Source organism: Littorina saxatilis, linkage group LG3, assembly GCF_037325665.1.
Source record: "Littorina saxatilis isolate snail1 linkage group LG3, US_GU_Lsax_2.0, whole genome shotgun sequence".
Classification (NCBI taxonomy): Eukaryota; Metazoa; Mollusca; class Gastropoda; order Littorinimorpha; family Littorinidae; genus Littorina; species Littorina saxatilis.
The window spans coordinates 2,019,410-2,038,421 of record NC_090247.1 but is presented as its reverse complement, the minus strand read 5'-3'; the positions used below and the strand labels follow the sequence as shown (position 1 = coordinate 2,038,421).

The 19,012-nt window shown below is 41.9% G+C and overlaps 1 protein-coding gene across 1 annotated transcript in view; it reads left to right on the top strand.

The window, feature by feature from the left end:
- LOC138961377 (receptor-type tyrosine-protein phosphatase beta-like) overlaps positions 1-3,171 on the top strand; it is an 81,940-nt gene extending 78,769 nt beyond the window's left edge. Inside the window, exons 27-28 of the mRNA XM_070332990.1 lie at positions 215-347; positions 2,616-3,171. Coding sequence (XP_070189091.1) covers positions 215-347; positions 2,616-2,680 — 198 coding nt within the window. The 3' untranslated portion in view covers positions 2,681-3,171. The remainder of the gene's footprint in view (positions 1-214; positions 348-2,615) is intronic.
- Positions 3,172-19,012: the final 15,841 nt, after the last annotated feature.

The following is a 19,012-nucleotide window of genomic DNA, read 5'->3' as shown; positions in this document are numbered from 1 at the left end:
CGTATATGTCTGACCTTTTGCATTGTATTACAACAGAAACAGTATGTGTTTGAATCAGCAATGTTGACAAAGGGATAGAAAAGAAACTGAAACTAACTAACACAATTTGCATTGTATCATAACAGAAACAGTATGTGATTGAATCAGCAGTGTTGACAAAGCGATAGAAAAACAACTGAAACTAACTAATACAATTTGCATTGTATCGTAACAGAAACAGTATGTGTTCATCCACGACACCCTCAAGCTGATCATCGACCGCAAGATCAAGGAGATGCAGGCCCAAGACGAGCACGTCTACGGCAACACCCAGCCTGAGGACAACATCTACGCCAACCAGGCTTTCGGTCGGTACCGCGGTAATAGTGTCAGTCTCTCAGCATGTAGCCGAGCATCCACTGATACTTCTCATTCCTTGTTCACGCTATCCCGCATTTGCATAAGATTGTCCTGCGAAACGGGTTTCAAAGTTTCAGATATCGTTCTGGAGATTCCCAGATTGCACGATTTTGTTTGTTTAGAATAATGTTTATTTTCCCGGGGGAGGGGGGGGGGGGGCATGTTTTCAGCGCATTTTTGTTTTTATAGAATTTCATAATCTTGTGCTTGCTACATCCTACAATGATTCCTATTGGTTCACACTACTCGGAGCTCGCAAAAGGCATGGTGAGGCTTATCAGTTTTGCGGGGTTTGCAGTGAACAACATCATTTATATGTTAAAACGAATGTATTTTTTATTTTACAATCATGAGGATACCTCAGCATCGTTTTCAGTAATTTTGAACAGGTAAACAGTAATCCAATCGGTCGCCAACTCTCTCTGTCTGCCCCGTTCTCTCTATGTTTCTTTGTAAATTCATGTGGGTTTTTATTATTGTTTTTGTTGTTGTTATTGTTTGGTTTTTTTTTAGGTTTTTTTTTTTTTGGGGGGGGGGGGATACAGTTGATACTTTTCAGGGCATGGCTGGAACTGAAAAGCATGCATGCTAACTATCTAATACTCTTGTTAATGACGATCATGTCTTGTCTTGTCATGACATCTCTCTCTTTCTCCTTCTCTCTCTGTCTCTGTCTCTGTCTCTCTCTCTCTCTGTCTCTGTCTCTGTCTCTCTCTCTCTCTCTCCATTTTAAGCGGTGAATGCTCTGGAGCATTGCCTTGCACTGCACAATAATAATAACATAGCCAATCAAGAAGCTACTTACATGACACATCTCCACATGCAACCAGTCCCTTTTCACACATTGCATCTCACCATACTATTCAGCTGTAGTGTTTTTTGACTCACATGCGAAGCAAAAGTGAGTCTATGTACTCACCCGAGTCGTCCGTCCGTCCGTCCGGACGTCCGTCCGGACGTCCGGACGTCCGTCCGGAAAACTTTAACGTTGGATATTTCTTGGACACTATTCAGTCTATCAGTACCAAATTTGGCAAGATGGTGTATGATGACAAGGCCCCAAAAAACATACATAGCATCTTGACCCTGCTTCAAGGTCAAGGTCGCAGGGGCCATAAATGTTGCATAAAAAACAGCTATTTTTCACATTTTTTCCATTTTCTCTGAAGTTTTTGAGATTCAATACCTCACCTATATATGATATATAGGGCAAAGTAAGCCCCATCTTTTGATACCAGTTTGGTTTACCTTGCTTCAAGGTCAAGGTCACAGGAGCTCTTCAAAGTTGGATTGTATACATATTTTGAAGTGACCTTGACCCTGAACTATGGAAGATAACTGTTTCAAACTTAAAAAATTATGTGGGGCACATGTTATGCTTTCATCATGAGACACATTTGGTCACATATGATCAAGGTCAAGGTCACTTTGACCCTTATGAAATGTGACCAAAATGAGGTAGTGAACCACTAAAAGTGACCATATCTCATGGTAGAAAGAGCCAATAAGCACCATTGTACTTCCTATGTCTTGAATTAACAGCTTTGTGTTGCATGACCTTGGATGACCTTGACCTTGGGTCAAGGTCACATGTATTTTGGTAGGAAAAATGTGTAAAGCAGTTCTTAGTGTATGATGTCATTGCTAGGTTTAGTTATTTGACCATGTCAAGGTCAAGCATGTGAGTCGTATGGGCTTTGCCCTTCTTGTTTTTTAATGATTTGATTATTTGAATGCTTGCAGAGCCAGAAATAGACAATGGACTAATCATAGCTGGGTTGGTTTTTTGTTTGTTTTATCTGAAGAAGGTAAAATTTAAAAGTCGTTGATCTTGCTGTCTTGAGATCAAGAGAACAACAAGTGACTGAGCCAAGTCCATTTTCTGTTTGTCATCTTTTTATTGGTTTATTCGTCCACAACTAAGACCGCTTAGACCGCTTCGTTGTCTTTTCTTTACAATAGAAATGTTAAGTTGTGTTTTGTTTAACCTTCAAGAAAATTGAAAGAGTTACGAGAATGAAATGGGTGTGTACAATTGTGTGATTGGACTCGGGTTTAGGCAATGAAAGAATAAAAACATATTTAAGACAAATTTTAAAATGACAATAGCTATGCTCAGTCTATTCTCTATTTCTTGCTCTGTAAACATTCAAATTTCTATTTCTTCCACTGACTTACATTTCTTGTTTTGTTTGGTGTTTATTTTCTTTATACAGACCCAGATGAAAATCTCTACGAGAACACCACCTCGATGAGTGACAAACTGACAACCTCACTTTGAGCCGTTATCTTGGCTGACACAATGAACACCATTCTTCTGGGAAAACCACTTGCTGAAAATCATGTACATCACCCCATACTTGCGCACACAGGTCACAGGAATTTTGTTTTGCGAGTCAACACATTCTGTAGATCCTTGACGCTGACAAATTGTGCTTGATTGTATCATTATCATTGTCTTATCACGTTCGATGTAATGCTTTGATTGAACGGTTACTTTGGTAAAGCTACAGGGATGGCTTTTTTCTTGTGTCGTCAGTTGGTATTTGTTTTCTGTCGAGGTTGTGTATTAGGTTGAAATGGTTGTGTAAAGTTTGAAGGTTCAGCGTTTAACATTGTTAATACGTCTTGAAAGTTTTGCGAAGCAGATAGTTTTGACCTGTGGAGATTAGAAATGATTGTAAAGACGATTTTCCATTTTATGTTTTAATCTCTCCTTACTTACAGTTGACATTGTTGTTGTTATCTGTCTCACCATCCATTGCTGTGTGCGATACAGGCATACGTTTGACAACAAATGTGTAAATGCGTGATTGTGCAAAGGCCCAATACCTTACATAAATGACACAAGAGAATGAAATGGGTGTGGAAAATTGTGTGATTGGACGCAGTTTTCCTTTGTATTGAACAGTCTTCTTCTTCTCTTGCCCTTTGTAACTCTCCAATATTCTCCCCACGACTTACTGTCCCTTCCCTTACTCTCCAACATTCTCCCCACGACTTACTGTCCCTTCCCTTACAACTCTCCAATATTCTCCCCACGACTTACTGTCCCTTCACTTACAACTCTCCAATATTCTCCCCACGACTTACTGTCCCTTCACTTACAACTCTCCAATATTCTCCCCACGACTTACTGTCCCTTCACTTACAACTCTCCAATATTCTCCCCACGACTTACTGTCCCTTCACTTACAACTCCCCAATATTCTCCCCACGACTTACTGTCCCTTCCCTTACTCTCCAATATTCTCCCCACGACTTACTGTCCCTTCCCTTACTCTCCAATATTCTCCCCACGACTTACTGGCCCTTCCCTTACTCTCCAATATTCTCCCCACGACTTACTGTCCCTTCCCTTACTCTCCAATATTCTCCCCACGACTTACTGTCCCTTCCCTTACTCTCCAACATTCTCCCCACGACTTACTGTCCCTTCCATTACTCTCCAATGTTCTCCCCACGACTTACTGTCCCTTCCATTACTCTCCAATATTCTCCCCACGACTTACTGTGCCTTCCCTTACTCTCCAATATTCTCCCCACGACTTACTGTCCCTTCCCTTACAACTCTCCAATATTCTCCCCACGACTTACTGTCCCTTCCCTTACTCTCCAACATTCTCCCCACGACTTACTGTCCCTTCCCTTACTCTCCAACATTCTCCCCACGACTTACTGTCCCTTCCCTTACTCTCCAATATTCTCCCCACGACTTACTGTCCCTTCCCTTACTCTCCAACATTCTCCCCACGACTTACTGTCCCTTCCCTTACAACTCTCCAACATTCTCCCCACGACTTACTGTCCCTTCCCTTACAACTCTCCAACATTCTCCCCACGACTTACTGTCCCTTCCCTTACAACTCTCCAACATTCTCCCCACGACTTACTGTCCCTTCCCTTACTCTCCAACATTCTCCCCACGACTTACTGTCCCTTCCCTTACTCTCCAATATTCTCCCCACGACTTACTGTCCCTTCCCTTACTCTCCAACATTCTCCCCACGACTTACTGTCCCTTCCCTTACTCTCCAATATTCTCCCCACGACTTACTGTCCCTTCCCTTTGCAACTCTCCAATATTCTCCCCACGACTTACTGTCTCTTCCCTTACAAATTATCCTTTGAATGGGAGGAAAATTCCGTGGCCAAACAAAACTGTACATTGTGTTACCCTCCGAAAAAAAGGAAAATGATATTTTCTGGATATATAATTTAACTTTTCTTCAGTGTGAACCTTGATTTTATTCATGTTAATGAAAAGAGTCCCTGTGTCTGTTTAAGGCTTGGATTATATGTCTTGTATACTCTCCCTTACGTTACACCAAGACAAAAGAGCCTCCGAATACTTGCATTCCCTTAAAATTGAGTTGTTCATAATTTTTAAATGTACATTTGTTATTGTTACTGTTATTGTTATTGTTACTGTAAATAACTACTACATGCTGAACTGTTGACTGCCTTTGTGTAAGTGCATTTTCTAAGGTGTACATTCTTGATCAGAGGAAATTGTGATTGTGCCTAGATATCAAGTTTTCTGAATTTACATGATTATGTGCCTTTTGTGATAGTTAATTTTTGTTATATTTGCCTATCATATGCATAATTGTGCTGGGAAAAAAACCCAACCCTGTGGAGTCTTTTTTTATTTTGTTTTTAAATATGCTAGTTTACAATACCTGATTTTCAGTGCTTATGTGCCTCAATCTCAATTTTAAGTGCCTGATGAGAGAACAAGAGAAAACTAGTTCTCAAACGGTTTCATGTTTAAATGAAATTATGTCACAAAACCGCAGCTTCAATTATTCTGTTAGTTTTGTAACTAAATATCTCGCACTCTGCATTTGTTCAATTTTTCTTCTCTTTTTCGATTAATTTAGTTCCTACATGTTCTATTTGGTCTCTCAAAGGTTGCATATTTTTGATTGCACCAAACAAGTCACAAGCGTATACGCTTTGAATGAGGCAACCATGTGTTTGAAATAATGCATAAATGGTGTTCAATTTCTAAAACCTATCTTTAGAGAGTAAAAGTTTATTTGGAAAATGTGCACCCTTCTCTTGACATGTTGTGTTAGCAACTGAGTCTTTAACATTGTGTTAGAACATTCTGATACTGCACTTCATTTAATATTTAATAGTGTTTTAGTAGTTTTATTTTTATTCTTTAGCTTAATATTTTGGTGATATGCATATGAGGAACGAAAAAAAGGTCTTCCAACATCAAAACCCAGTCCAGCGCAGGAGACTGAATTGGCTTTTTATCGCTGTGAGTGACGTGCCAGCTTTGTCTGCTGCGCTGGACTTGGTTTTGATGCTGGAAGACCTGTTTTTTGTAATTGTTGTTTAGCGTTCACATTTCCATACCACCCAAGTGCGCTGTTGCTTTTGTTCCAAATTTGATCCCCAATTGTAATATTGATTTGTGTTAAAGTGTGCAAAAAGCTGAATTGTTGCAACCATACTGTAAAAAGTTATTACAATTTAATCAAACTTTTCTGAAATGTTCCAGTACGTCCAAAGAACTCATCAAAACACCATGATATTTTACACACTGTTTAGCAATTGTGTTCAATACTCATGTCAAATTTAAAAGCAATACAATGAGCCTTTCCAAAACATTGTGCCAAGGAGACACGTGTTCTTGCAATAATTAGGATTGTCCTTTAGTTTGGCTCTTATTTTCACAAGCTCAAATAATTTAACATTTGTATGTTTATATTTTAGAAACATTTTGTCATTTTCCTGAAAATTTTTGAATTGATTTGATTGATTACTTCTGTACAGCACGAGTCTTCCTATTTTTATTGCATATCTTTTCTCAAAACAAAAACACATTGCTTTTTGTCCTCCCTCATCTCTTGTAGCCTTTTAAAACGTGACTACGTGCTTATGCTGCTTTCCCGAGACATTTGTGCGATCAACTTGGAACTGTTTTTTGTTTTATAGAACCCATAAGTCCCTCTGGCGGCTCTACATCAAATCTATCTCACAGACCAATTGTCGTTAGAAAAGTCCAAATTGTATATATATTCGGAATACAGAGGGAGATTGATAAGTGTTCAAACGACAAGACAGTAGTGAGTGAGAGTTCCTCGCCAACTGCCTCGTCTGTCATAGAATGATGTGCTTGGTAACACGACTTTCTTTCTTTATTTGGTGTTTAACGTCGTTTTCAACCATGGTAACACGACAAGGCACAACAACATTATAAGCTTTCAGAACCAGACAAGATTTTGTTGTTGAAATACTACTCTTGGTGAAAGAGCGATTGCAAATACGCTGTTTTTAGATTGTGATTTCTTGAACTAATGGATGTTTCGATTGATCTGTGAGACTGTTTTTGTTGTTGTTGAAACCCACTCGAGATTTTACTGAAACATAATATGGTCTGAGGTTGTTTTTTTAATCTAGAAAGAAAATTTGCTGGATGTTGTTGGCTCACGACTTTTGTCTGTCTGTGCGTGCGTGCGTATGTATGTATGTGGTAGAAACTTTAACATTTGAAGACGTCATATTACATTGACGTCACATTATGACGTAAAAGGGTTAGACGTCACGCGAAGGAATTACTGAAAGTCTCGGTCTTTGATATTTTGAGCTGGCCGAGACTAGTTGGCAGTCGTGTCCCTGCAAGTTGCAGACAGACAGATCTAGATCTAGTGTCTCGCTTTCTTGCACAGTTTCACCCACAGTGGTTTCACCTATGCTCTTTCTGTGTGTGTGTGTGTGTGTGTGTGTGTGTGTGTGTGTGTGTGACGGAGTGATTGATTGAGTTTGTGTTACTGTTTGTCGATTTCTTACGTGAGCCTTGAAGGCTTCGCCTCTTGTTTTCTGCTTCCAGTGGCCTATTGTGTTGTTGATACGTAACGTTCCATCGTGTTTCGTGAACTTGTCCGTGAAGGAATACAATTGTCTCAATGAAAATGCATAATGTTTTACGTGAAATTGTGTTTGTCTTGGGAAAGCTTGCAAGGGAATTGTACCGATCAAAAGGGGATTGGGTTTTGAATCCAAAGTGTTTTAATTTTGAGTTGAAATGAATACAATATTTGGTGTTTTCCATCTTGTCTTCTTAAAATATAATTGACATTGTCATAAATGCAAAGAAAAACTGCAAGAAAATGTTGTATATATGCTTGTTGAAACTGTAATCAATTATATACAAAGGAGACCTTTTGTATTAAAACATACCATAACGGAAGTTGTAGTATTTCCTGTTACATATCCCGTCTCTCTCTTTTTTTTCCTCTCTCTCTCTCTCTCTCTCTCTCTCTCTCTCTCTCTCTTGAGTCAATGTGTGTGTGTCTGTGTGTGTGTGTGTGTCCTCCTCATCCTCGCCAAACAGGCGTGTGTGTGTGAGAGAGAGTATAAGTCTTGGTGGTGTGCACTTGTATTCCTTGAGGGCATGCATAAATTATGTAGTTGGATTAAACACGTACTCCATCGACCTGTGAACATAATTATTTGCAGGAAATGTATGCAGGTAGTATAACGATGCAAAGGTGAATAAACAGAACGTGTGTGCCTGCGTGCGTGTGTGTATGTGAGTGTGTATCTGTAGCAAAAACTGTTCTGTTTGCACTGAAGCCTACCAGTCTTTGGATGGTACAACTATTCTAATTCGCTGATGCTCCTAGGAGCATTGTTTTTAATGACATTCGCAGTCTGTTGGCAAAGGGGCTCAGGGGCAGATTGTGGGGTACATGGGCAAGGCCCCGTTGGGGGGTCTGGGGGGCTTTGCTCCCCAGAAGCTGAAGAGATTTTAGCTATTTTATGAACAATTTATGGCTTATCCTTGATTTTAAACATGATCAACTGGTGTCAGCAGCCACTCATTATTTCTTAACCCTTTCGCTGCAAATCAAAACTTGCGTATGTGCATTCATATCAAAACAGTGGAGGCGAATTCAGTATTAGAGCTCACAGTCCTGTGTTATAGCTGCCTTGTTTTGTTTAGCGTGTGCTGACAAAACACTAGCCCCTGCTCGTCAAGCGTTAAACGGTTTGTCTTTCGCCGCTAGCCTGCAGGCGAGTTGGCGTTGTTTATCTCTGGTGGCCACTGTTTATAATTCAGAATCTCGGAACCGAGTCTCAGTAAAAACTCTTGGAGAAGTCTGCAAAGCGAAGACCAGAGCTTTTTTGCTATGTATGTGGGGGTTTTGCAGACGACATTTTGAAGCATACGCGTTGCCATGACTGCATCAAAATGTATTAAAAACTTCGATAAAGTATCTCAGTTGCACATTTTAGCAAGGTCAATCATTATGCTAATTTAAAATCGCTTCAAGCACTTATTGATTAAAACCAAAACTGTGAAATATAATCTGCTAACACTTTCTTTTATCTATCTAGAGAGTATTGCCAGGATGGTCACGTGCTTCCGTCTTAAATAAACGGGATTATGTATGCCACAGTATGGATGAACCGAGTTGCATTCACTGAAGTGGCCGTAACACAGGTTAAATAGCAATCTGTTTAACAGAGCTCTGTAAAGCACACAATCTCCCCCCCCCCCCCCCTCCCCAGCCCCCCAAACAGATTAACAAAATAAAAGAAGATGATTTTAGAAACAGCAGCCGAAGAGAGGCCCGGGGGGGGGGGGGGGGGATTAAAGATTGGAATTTAATTATAATTGGATAGATCCGCCGCACTGCCAAGAAAAGTGTACAGTGTTTCACCCACTTTCCCGAAAATATATGCATCTGTGTTAAAATTGTCAAAATGGAGTTCCAACTTATCATCAGTGATCAGACATAATTATGTAGATAGATGATCAATGTAGGCTATATTATATCTCTGTTATCATGCACTACTGACTCAACAACACAAATACTTGCTGAATATAATATCTCTATTTGAAAGCATATCCAAAGGAACCTTTTGTCTCTGTTGATAAATATCGAAGTTCATTGTCTAGACTTGTATTCAGTTTCTCTGTCAGAGCGGCAAAGTATCGTCTGCTACAGACACCGACCCAGCAGTAAGAAAGCATAGGCTCTAGCTGAATACATTTTATTTTTTTCTCGTCAAAAGTAGAAAATACATTCATTCGTAAAGAAGAACTAGGGTTTAGATGAAAAGGTTAGTCAGTGTAATATCATATATATACCAATAGATTAAGGAAGATTTTTCAAGAAAGTGCCGATTGTGTTTTTTGTGGTTAGGCCTATCTTTTATCGCGAGTTCCGACAGTAGCGGCTCGGTTACTGCGGACCAGCATTTAACTGAGTTCACACAGAACTATTCTCAGCTGCACTCAACATGGAAAAAGATAAAACCCTGTGTTAATTGTTTCAAGACAACCACATTTTGTAACACTACTTTGAAACTTCTGCTTCTTGTCATCATTATAATCATTGCAATGGCTCCAGGAACTGAGAAATGTTAAACACACTTAAAACCACGTAAATGTTACAGGAAGGCGCCTTTACCGCCTATGCATGGTGCCACAGATTTCAGCAGCTAGCGGCCGCCGTGACCTTGCAAGGCGGAGCATCGAAATTTGCGCGGAATATTCAAAAAGCTTAAACCACACTCACTTTTTTTTTCTTGAAAACAGCATAAATATTGTTTTAAGCGTAATAAGTTTAATCTGTATGTATGCTGGAGGTGTAAATGCACTAACATGCATATTTTGTTGCTTGTAAGATGTAGTGTTCACTTACAAAACTTTGACAAGTTTGGTCTTTCGGTTGGCGGTGTAATGTGATTCTTATGTACCGGTTCGACATGTAGGAAACAGCAGTATTTAACTGATTTCTTCCGCATTGAATGTTTCTTTGTGCAATCAGTATAGAAGATTGCAGAGAGTGTATTCTGATGATTTAAAATGTGTGTATTATTATTAAGCAGCCCTGATAGTACTGACTATGTCTCTTTCTACTAAACTGACTCAGTGTGTGACTTCTTAACTGTGCACATTTTCAGCCAGAAATTCATTTCTCTTCCTTGTCTTGCTTGCAAATTTGTTCTTTCCTGGCCGAGCGATAACATAAACACTCCTGCCAAGGGTTGTGTTCTGCGATGTTTTAGAGCTCGGAAAGGCAGCAGAGGGCTTGTCATCAGCTTTCCCTAAATAGATTGCTTGAGGGCTAATAAGGAAGGGATACTGCTATATCAGTGGTGGTTGTTGACATCTTGTATATATACAGCTTGCTGAATCCTAATGCATGGGCCAAAGAAGGAAACTCGGCTCCACTGATTTGATATGCTGACTGCCAGGGAATATTGGAGTTCGGGGTGCAATAATTCACAACAAATTCTAGCTCCAAACTGGCAGTAGGTAGGTAAGCAAGACAGGACATCATTTCAATGAAAAAGCAGAAAGGGAAAGTGCTGGGAAACATGAGGTAAACTAGACGAGGATCAAACGCAATAGCACACTTGCCCAGCGTTTCAGAGGCGTGCACAACTAGCAGACAATACGCACGTGAAGTACAACCATCACAGCGACATCCCCATTACTGGCTTGTGGCCTGTCGAAGACCTCCGGAAGAAGATTCTCTTTGCGAACACATCCAGACTGAGGATTCCGTACGGCCAGCTACATCGCAGTAGATTCTATGCAAATGGTCCTTCCCTCTACATACCCCTCCACCACCACCCCTTCCTCCCGGCGGGCTACCCCCCCCCTCCCCCCCCCCCCCCCCTTCCAAATCTCCAATCAAGGAAACTACGCAGTCAATGGATTGGACTGAACTTCACCAAAATAACGGGTTTTTCCGTACCGTAGACAAATTCTATGATAGATTTTTCATTCTAATTAGAATTGGCGACAGTGTCTTTCAAATAGTGCGTCTGAAATGCAGATGGCTCTAAGATTATCATCACCGTATTTCACGCATGAACGCACTCGTATCCCGAGGAGTCAACATCAAATCTCTCTGCGGATCTCTGACGGCGTATAGAACCCTTTGTCTTACTAATAATGTACTCCTTCTTTACAGTGAAAAGCAAGACTTCAGGTTGTATGTAATGAGTTCACTGACCCACCACACGAGGAAGTGGGTGTTGGGAGTTGTGATGGATTGGAGGGGAGGCTGTTCAGATCAGGTGGTACAGCGAGGCTGGGTGAAGAGATGTGTGGTGGTTCAGTTACATTATAAACCTACTGTCTTATAGGCGCTGTGACAAATGGATTTGTACATATTTCAGTATTGGATGGTTTAAACAAATGTGTACAGATTGGCTTGCCATACTTGAAGTATCACGACTGGACAGCGTGACCTATTTTTGTAAGACGTATCTTCATTGGCTGCTGTAGCCAATGGGAGGAAATGAGGTTAGCTTTGTGGCGTGTGGAAGGGTAGAGCGTACTTGACAGTCGAGGCGGACAGACGTGTTTTGATGTCTCCGCGTTGGGCGAGAACGCTGCTCACCCGCGAACACTGAAGTCGAACACCGAAAGACTTGTGTGCGGACGAACCATGAGTGGTTCTAGGCTGTAAAGATACAGGTATTTATTGAATTGTATTTTACTCAGTAATATTGACGGGTGAAATGACTGTGAGTGTCATGTTGTAAATTGGGTTGGAGAAGCGTGAGCCGCTGTGTCAGCCATTTTGAAAAGGAAGGTCGTATGTTCTTTTGGTAATGAAGTTACTTGTAAATGAGCTGGTGTAAATAATATATCCGCATAAGTTAGTGGACGGATAGTTGAACAGTATTGAGAAAGAATAGCAGTATTATTTCGTAGAAAAGTTTAGTTATGAATTGAGACTTATGGTAGTCTAAACTTTTTACGCAGCACCCCGGTCAGAGTGAGGGATGGAACCACTTGGCAGCGGGAGAGAGAGAGAGATGGGCATCCCCTCCTTGGCGCTACGAATTGATGTTTGAGAGCGCAGGGTTGTAGCAACGCTGGAGTACTGGGAACTGGGTGGAGCCGCACCCCATAGCCATCACGAGCGGTATTGCGAGGGTGGTATGGATCCCGGGTATGTACCCGTTACGTTTGTGGAGTTACGGTACGTGTAAACTGCCACCGAAGAAACATAATTGTGGAGTCACTGAATGTGTGAACTGCCATCGAAGAACCATAATCGGCGAGAAGATTGTGTGAGACGTAGACGTCGTCAATTTAAGTATTACGCGACAAGTGATGTGCGTAACATGACACTGTGGTAAACAGGAACCCTAAACGTTAGCAGAATTGTGGTGTGGATCGAGAACATTCATCTAACGTGAGACAGTTAGTCTCCGACGTGTGTTAAGATATTATTCTTCTTATATATGAATGAACGTGATCTGTAGAATGCATGAGAAATAACATATTTTGTGTTGTTGTGTTGATGATTCATTACAGGTACGAGGGCAAAGGGCATTGAGAGTGTTTAGTCTTTTGTGCTTTGTCTGAGTGTTGTGTGCGAGTAACAGTGGATAGTAAACAGAGTAGAGCACGCATATTTTTTATACACACACACACTTACCTGAAAATTCATCCGTAACTGGCGCTTCAAGCTAAAACAGATGAGCAAACATGTCTGACCCAAAAGCTGGGATTTCGGCCTTTAAAGGCACAGTCTTACTTGACCAAACATCTCAGATCTTGTCAGGCTTGTCAGGCTTGTACACAAGATAAGGCCACTATTCCACTTGGACTCATTTCCCCTGAACATCAACAGCCTAGGTGATTTCTCTGCGGAGTGGACATTGTTGATTGTTTTAAAGTTCTGCAAAGCTGCTGGTGTCAATCGACACAAGTATTTCATCCACAAATTCCAACCTGCACAGAAAGTAGTCGGAGTGTTGAATTTGATGAGTATACAAGTAAAGTGATGTTATTACGGAGTATACAAGTAAAGTGATGTTATTACGGAGTATACAAGTAAAGTGATGTTATTACGGATTCGCCAATGGTTATTTGCATAGTTTTGTTTGAGTACGGATCTTAAATTTTAAATAGTGTACATGTCTCACGATATCATTATTCAAGTGAAGTTGTGTTTAAACCAATGGACGGTCCTATCTTATGTACTGTACATGTCTCACGATATCATTATTCAAGTGAAGTTGTGTTTAAACCAAGGGATGGTCCTATCCCATGTGCAAGCCTAGGCAGCTCTGATATAGTCAACAGAACTCTTTCTACGGGAAGCATTTTGTTAGAATGTATAATTTATATATTTAGATGTTATTTTAAATAGTGTGTTCTTATACATAGTAAATATGTACAACGCGGAGAGCATATGCTACTGTGATTTGCGCTATATAAGCTGTCATTATTATCATTATTACTTAGTTTGCATGTTCTTTCTTTCGGTGGTGTGGTTGTGGTAACAGTTAACTCGCAACTGGTATGTGTTGCTATGCTTAAACAATCTTGGGTGGTTGTTCAGTCCCGGTGCTGCTGTTGTTAATTGAGCTTTGAATTGGTTGGGTTGCCCCTTCAGGACTGGTGCTGCTTGCTGCTAACTACCCTCGTTAAATAAAGAATTGTCATTGTCATTGTCATTGTCATTACTCAAAGATCAAAGGATCAAAGAGGGAAAGGGGAGACATCGCAAAAAATGCAGTTTTGATTTCTCTTGCTCCTAGACGCACCGCACTAACAAGCAAGCGGCCAGACGGAGACAAAAACTCATGCGCACCTCCCCCCCCCCCCCCCCTTTCTGTCTGTCTGGCTTTGTCTCGGCATCTGTCTCTGTCTCTCTCTCATTGCATTACGCGCACGTACACACAAACACACACACGCACACGCAAGCATGCACACACGCAAGCACGCACACACTGAAACACACAGACACACAGACACACAGACACACACACACACACACACACACACACACACACACACACATTGTGTATTCTATATTCTATTCTATTCTATTCTATTCACACACTGTCACACACTGTTGTTCTGTCTAATTCGCGGGGTCGCTTCGAAATTTCTTTTGATCGATATAGACGGTAATAAAACCGCTATATCTAATATACTGACTGTCAGCAAATGATAACAGACATGTCTCAAAAATAATATTAACACTTGCCTCCGGCTCATGCCGATAATCCATTGTCTTTAATTGAGCCCGAAGTCTAACTCGCGAAGACTTCGTGAAGTCTTTTTTTTTTACCGAAAACGGAGTGCTAAAGCTCCGTGCGGCTAGCTTCGCGAAGCCGACTTCCCCCAATCAAGAACAGGCTTTACAGTCAGAATATTAGAAACTACTTATAATATGTACACATCCCAGAAAGTTAACAGAATAGCTTATCAAGGTATAATAAACACAGTAATAGACATAATGTCTATATGTTAGTCTCCGAAGTATACACAAAGGCATAGTAAACAACATCGGCAACTACTAATGCTACCACTACTAACACAATTTACTGCTACCTGCTATCACGACCACTCCGTAATTACGTTTGCGACAGGTGCAATGTGTCTGGGATTGCAAGCTATTCCCATGTGAATGTGATGATAACACCAGCCAACTGCTAGCTGTACAACAAGTCGGATAATATGTTCGTTCGGCGTGTTTGGTACATTTTTGTTTAGTCTTTGTGTGCAACTGTCATGCGTGGGTAAAAGTGTTTTTGTCTAGTTTTTACCCCTTGGCTTTTCCTGACGGAGTTCAGATCCTTAGTTGTCCCCTGCAGTAGAGCTAGCGAAAGACAACATGTTCATATTCTTTGTTATTGCATTTTTTTCACCAGCTGATTATTGTCACAAGCGTCGTTCCAATGCAAACAGTCTACGTATAAATATGACTCCAGGAAACATTGGCCATTCTCAACTGATGATAGAGGCGGTGACTTAATGCAACGACCATGCACTACTATCGGTGACTTAATGCAACGACCATGCACTAATATTGGTGACTTAATGCAACGACCATGCACTAATATCGGTGACTTAATGCAACGACCATGCACTAATATTGGTGACTTAATGCAACGATCATGCACTAATATCGGTGACTTAATGCAACGACCATGCACTAATATCGGTGACTTAATGCAACGACCATGCACTAATATCGGTGACTTAATGCAACAACCATGCACTAATATCAATCAATCAATCAATCAATGAGTCTTATATCGCGCATATTCCGTGGGTACAGTTCTAGGCGCTCTGCAGTGATGCCGTGTGAGATGAAATTTTATACGGCCAGTAGATTGCAGCCATTTCGGCGCATATTTACCTTTCACGGCCTATTATTCCAAGTCACACGGGTATAGGTAGACAATTATTAACTGTGCCTAAGCAATTTTGCCAGGAAAGACCCTTTTGTCAATCGTGGGATCTTTAACGTGCACACCCAATGTAGTGTACACGGGGGGAGGGTTCGGACACCGAAGAGAGTCTGCACACAAAGTTGACTCTGAAATAAATTTCCGCCGAACCTGGGATCGAACTCAGGCTGACAGCGGCCAACTGAATACAAATCCAGCGCGCTACCAACTGAGCTATATCCCCGTGACTTAATGCAACGACCATGCACTAATATCAGTGACTTAATGCAACGACCATGCACTAATATTGGTGACTTAATGCAACGACCATGCAGTAATATCGGTGACTTAATGCAACGACCATGCACTAATATCGGTGACTTAATGCAACGACCATGCACTAATATTGGTGACTTAATGCAACGACCATGCACTAATATCAGTGACTTAATGCAACAACCATGCAGTAATATCGGTGACTTAATGCAACGACCATGCAGTAATATTGGTGACTTAATGCAACGACCATGCACTAATATCGGTGACTTAATGCAACGACCATGCACTAATATCGGTGACTTAAAGCAACGACCATGCACTAATCGGTGCCAAAGATGTCGTGCTCAATGAACATTTATAACAGCAAATGTAATGCTCTATATATGCGTGGTATTCTATCTCCTTCTCTCATGCGAGACCGACTTTCCCGTTTGGTCGTTGTTCAGCAGTTAAGATGCCTGCGGGTGCATATTCGATGAATTTATGCACCTTCACTTGCCGTTCCTCACACGAATAATGGACTGCCTATTAAATGAGTTGAAGTAACTTCAACCGTCATTCCTTACACCAGCAACAACAACAGCATATTCAACGAGTCCCTGTGACTTGAATCGTCATCAGTAACCATCCCACAGCCCTCATTAGCCCCTTTCTGTGTACTAGCCGCTGTATCGTGTCAAGTCAGCATGTGGGATAGTCCACACTGGTGCGTTCTTTAGGTTCAACTCAATGCTATACAAGACATAAGAGTCTTTTGGCAGGTGTCATATCAAAGAAACCGGTGACACGGACAATTGTTTCTGACTTCCAAACATTACTCTGTTTTTGCTTTTTCTCTCCCCCCCCCCCCCCCCCCCCCGTCTTCTCACCATGTTGCCCAACAGCTTCTCCTGCCGAGTGGTCTCATCCGGCCAAGCTGTGCTTCTATTTTCCTCCTGCAGCGGGCATTCTTGTAGAAGGTGTGCTGTTGTCATGGGTGCAGTGTCGCAAGTTCTCATCTCTGACTGTCCTAGTTTCTGTTTGTTGAATACATGTGCTTGCATTCTTTTGTGTCCCGTTCGTAATGTGAAGAGGATGACTTGCTCCCCTCTGTTCAGGCTTCAGTAGCTGGATGTTGCTCTTAAATTGCTGTTTTGTTGGGTTTTCTTCCTCCGTCTTTCAAGCCCTGCGTTTTTCACGCGAACTCGACCGGTATATGGATGGTTGGCTGGATGTTAAAGGTACTGTCCTCCCCGTGTAAACGACTCTGACTCACCATCTCAGATCTGGCCAGGCTTGTACACGGGATGCAAGGCTAGCCGTCCACTTGGACACATACGGGCACTCAACCTGACTGCCTTCTGTGCACAGTGGCATGTTGAGACTCAGATTGTTGCAGAGCCACTCGCACCTTTCACACTATCAATTGATCGTGTCAATCTAAATCTTATGTGGGTTTGTTAAAGTATGTGACTAAGCAGAAGGGTGGTCTAATCTCATGTCAAAGCCTGGTCACATCTGAGATAATGGGACGAATTGTTTTCACGGGAATGACTGCGCCTTTAATGCTCATGGATTCAGTTCAGAAGTAGTCACTGACTGAGTGCAGTAAGGGGCTCCGCTCACATTATGTAACTTCAGCAGGACCGACGACGCACTGCAGCTTATCCCAGCCCGCTACACGTTGCATGAAAGGAAATCAGGCCAAGTACTCGTCATAATCCCTATCGCGGCATAAATAATAGGCCGTGCGTCGTCTGTGCCGCTGAAACTGCGCAGGTATATTCTGCCCTTAAACAGCGCAAAGGGTCAATCACCGCAGAAGTGTGAAAGGTAGTGTGTCTCATGGGTGCAGTTGCTGTAGAGTTCAATGTCTTCGTTGTTTCCTTCTTGATTGATATCAAAGCATATTCTTAAATCTTAATACTTGTAAATTAAAGTTCAATTCAATTCAATTCAATTCTTCTTCTTCTTCTGTGTTCCTGGGCTCAAACTCCCACGTACACTCGTGTTTTTTGCACGAGTGGAATTTTACGTGTATGACCGTTTTTTACCCCGCCATTTAGGCAGCCATACGCCGTTTTCGGAGGAAGCATGCTGGGTATTTTCGTGTTTCTATAACCCACCGAACTCTGACATGGCCGGATTACAGGATCTTTTTCGTGCGCACTTGGTCTCGTGCTTGCGTATACACACGGGGGTGTTCGGACACCGAGGAGAGTCTGCACACAAAGTTGACTCTGAGAAATAAATCTCTCGCCGAACGTGGGGACGAACTCACGCTGACAGCGGCCAACTGGATACAAATCCAGCGCGCTACCGACTGAGCTACATCCCCGCCCTGACTGAGCTACATCCCCGCCCTGACTGAGCTACATCCCCGCCCGTAATTCAATTCAATTCACGTGTATGCACACATGCGGACGAACAACCAGGCTGAGACACAAAGACAATCAGACAGACAGACAGATTAACACATCCACACATGTACATCCACACAAAGACACGCCCCCCCAACACACACACACACACAAACACAAACTCACACACACACACACACTAACACACACACACACACACACACACACACACTAACTCACACAACCCCACTCACATAATTATAAATCATAATTCATCGCAAATGTGGCGGTGGAGATAAGAATCTCGGGTAGAATGGAAAGGAAAAAGGCAAGAGGGATACGCACTTCCTCCAAATCAGGGGGGGAGGGCAAGCGAAAACACAGACAAAAACCGACAACACAAGTTTTCAGCATGGCTTTGTACGGCAGCCACCACAGACAGCGACGCTGCGTGTTTTGTAACCATAATTCTATCCAGCAAACAACAGCCACCACAGACAGTGACGCTGCGTGTTTTGTAACCATAATTCTATCCAGCAAACGACAGCCACCACAGAGAGTGACGCTGCGAGTTTTGTAACCATAATTCTATCCAGCAAACGACAGCCACCACAGACAGTGACGCTGCGAGTTTTGTAACCATAATTCTATCCAGCAAACGACAGCCACCACAGACAGTGACGCTGCGTGTTTTGTAACCATAATTCTATCCAGCAAACGACAGCCACCACAGACAGTGGCGCTGCGTGTTTTGTATAGGTCCAATTCATTCTTCTTACTCGGCGTGACGTTATCAAATGGATCGGCTAGCT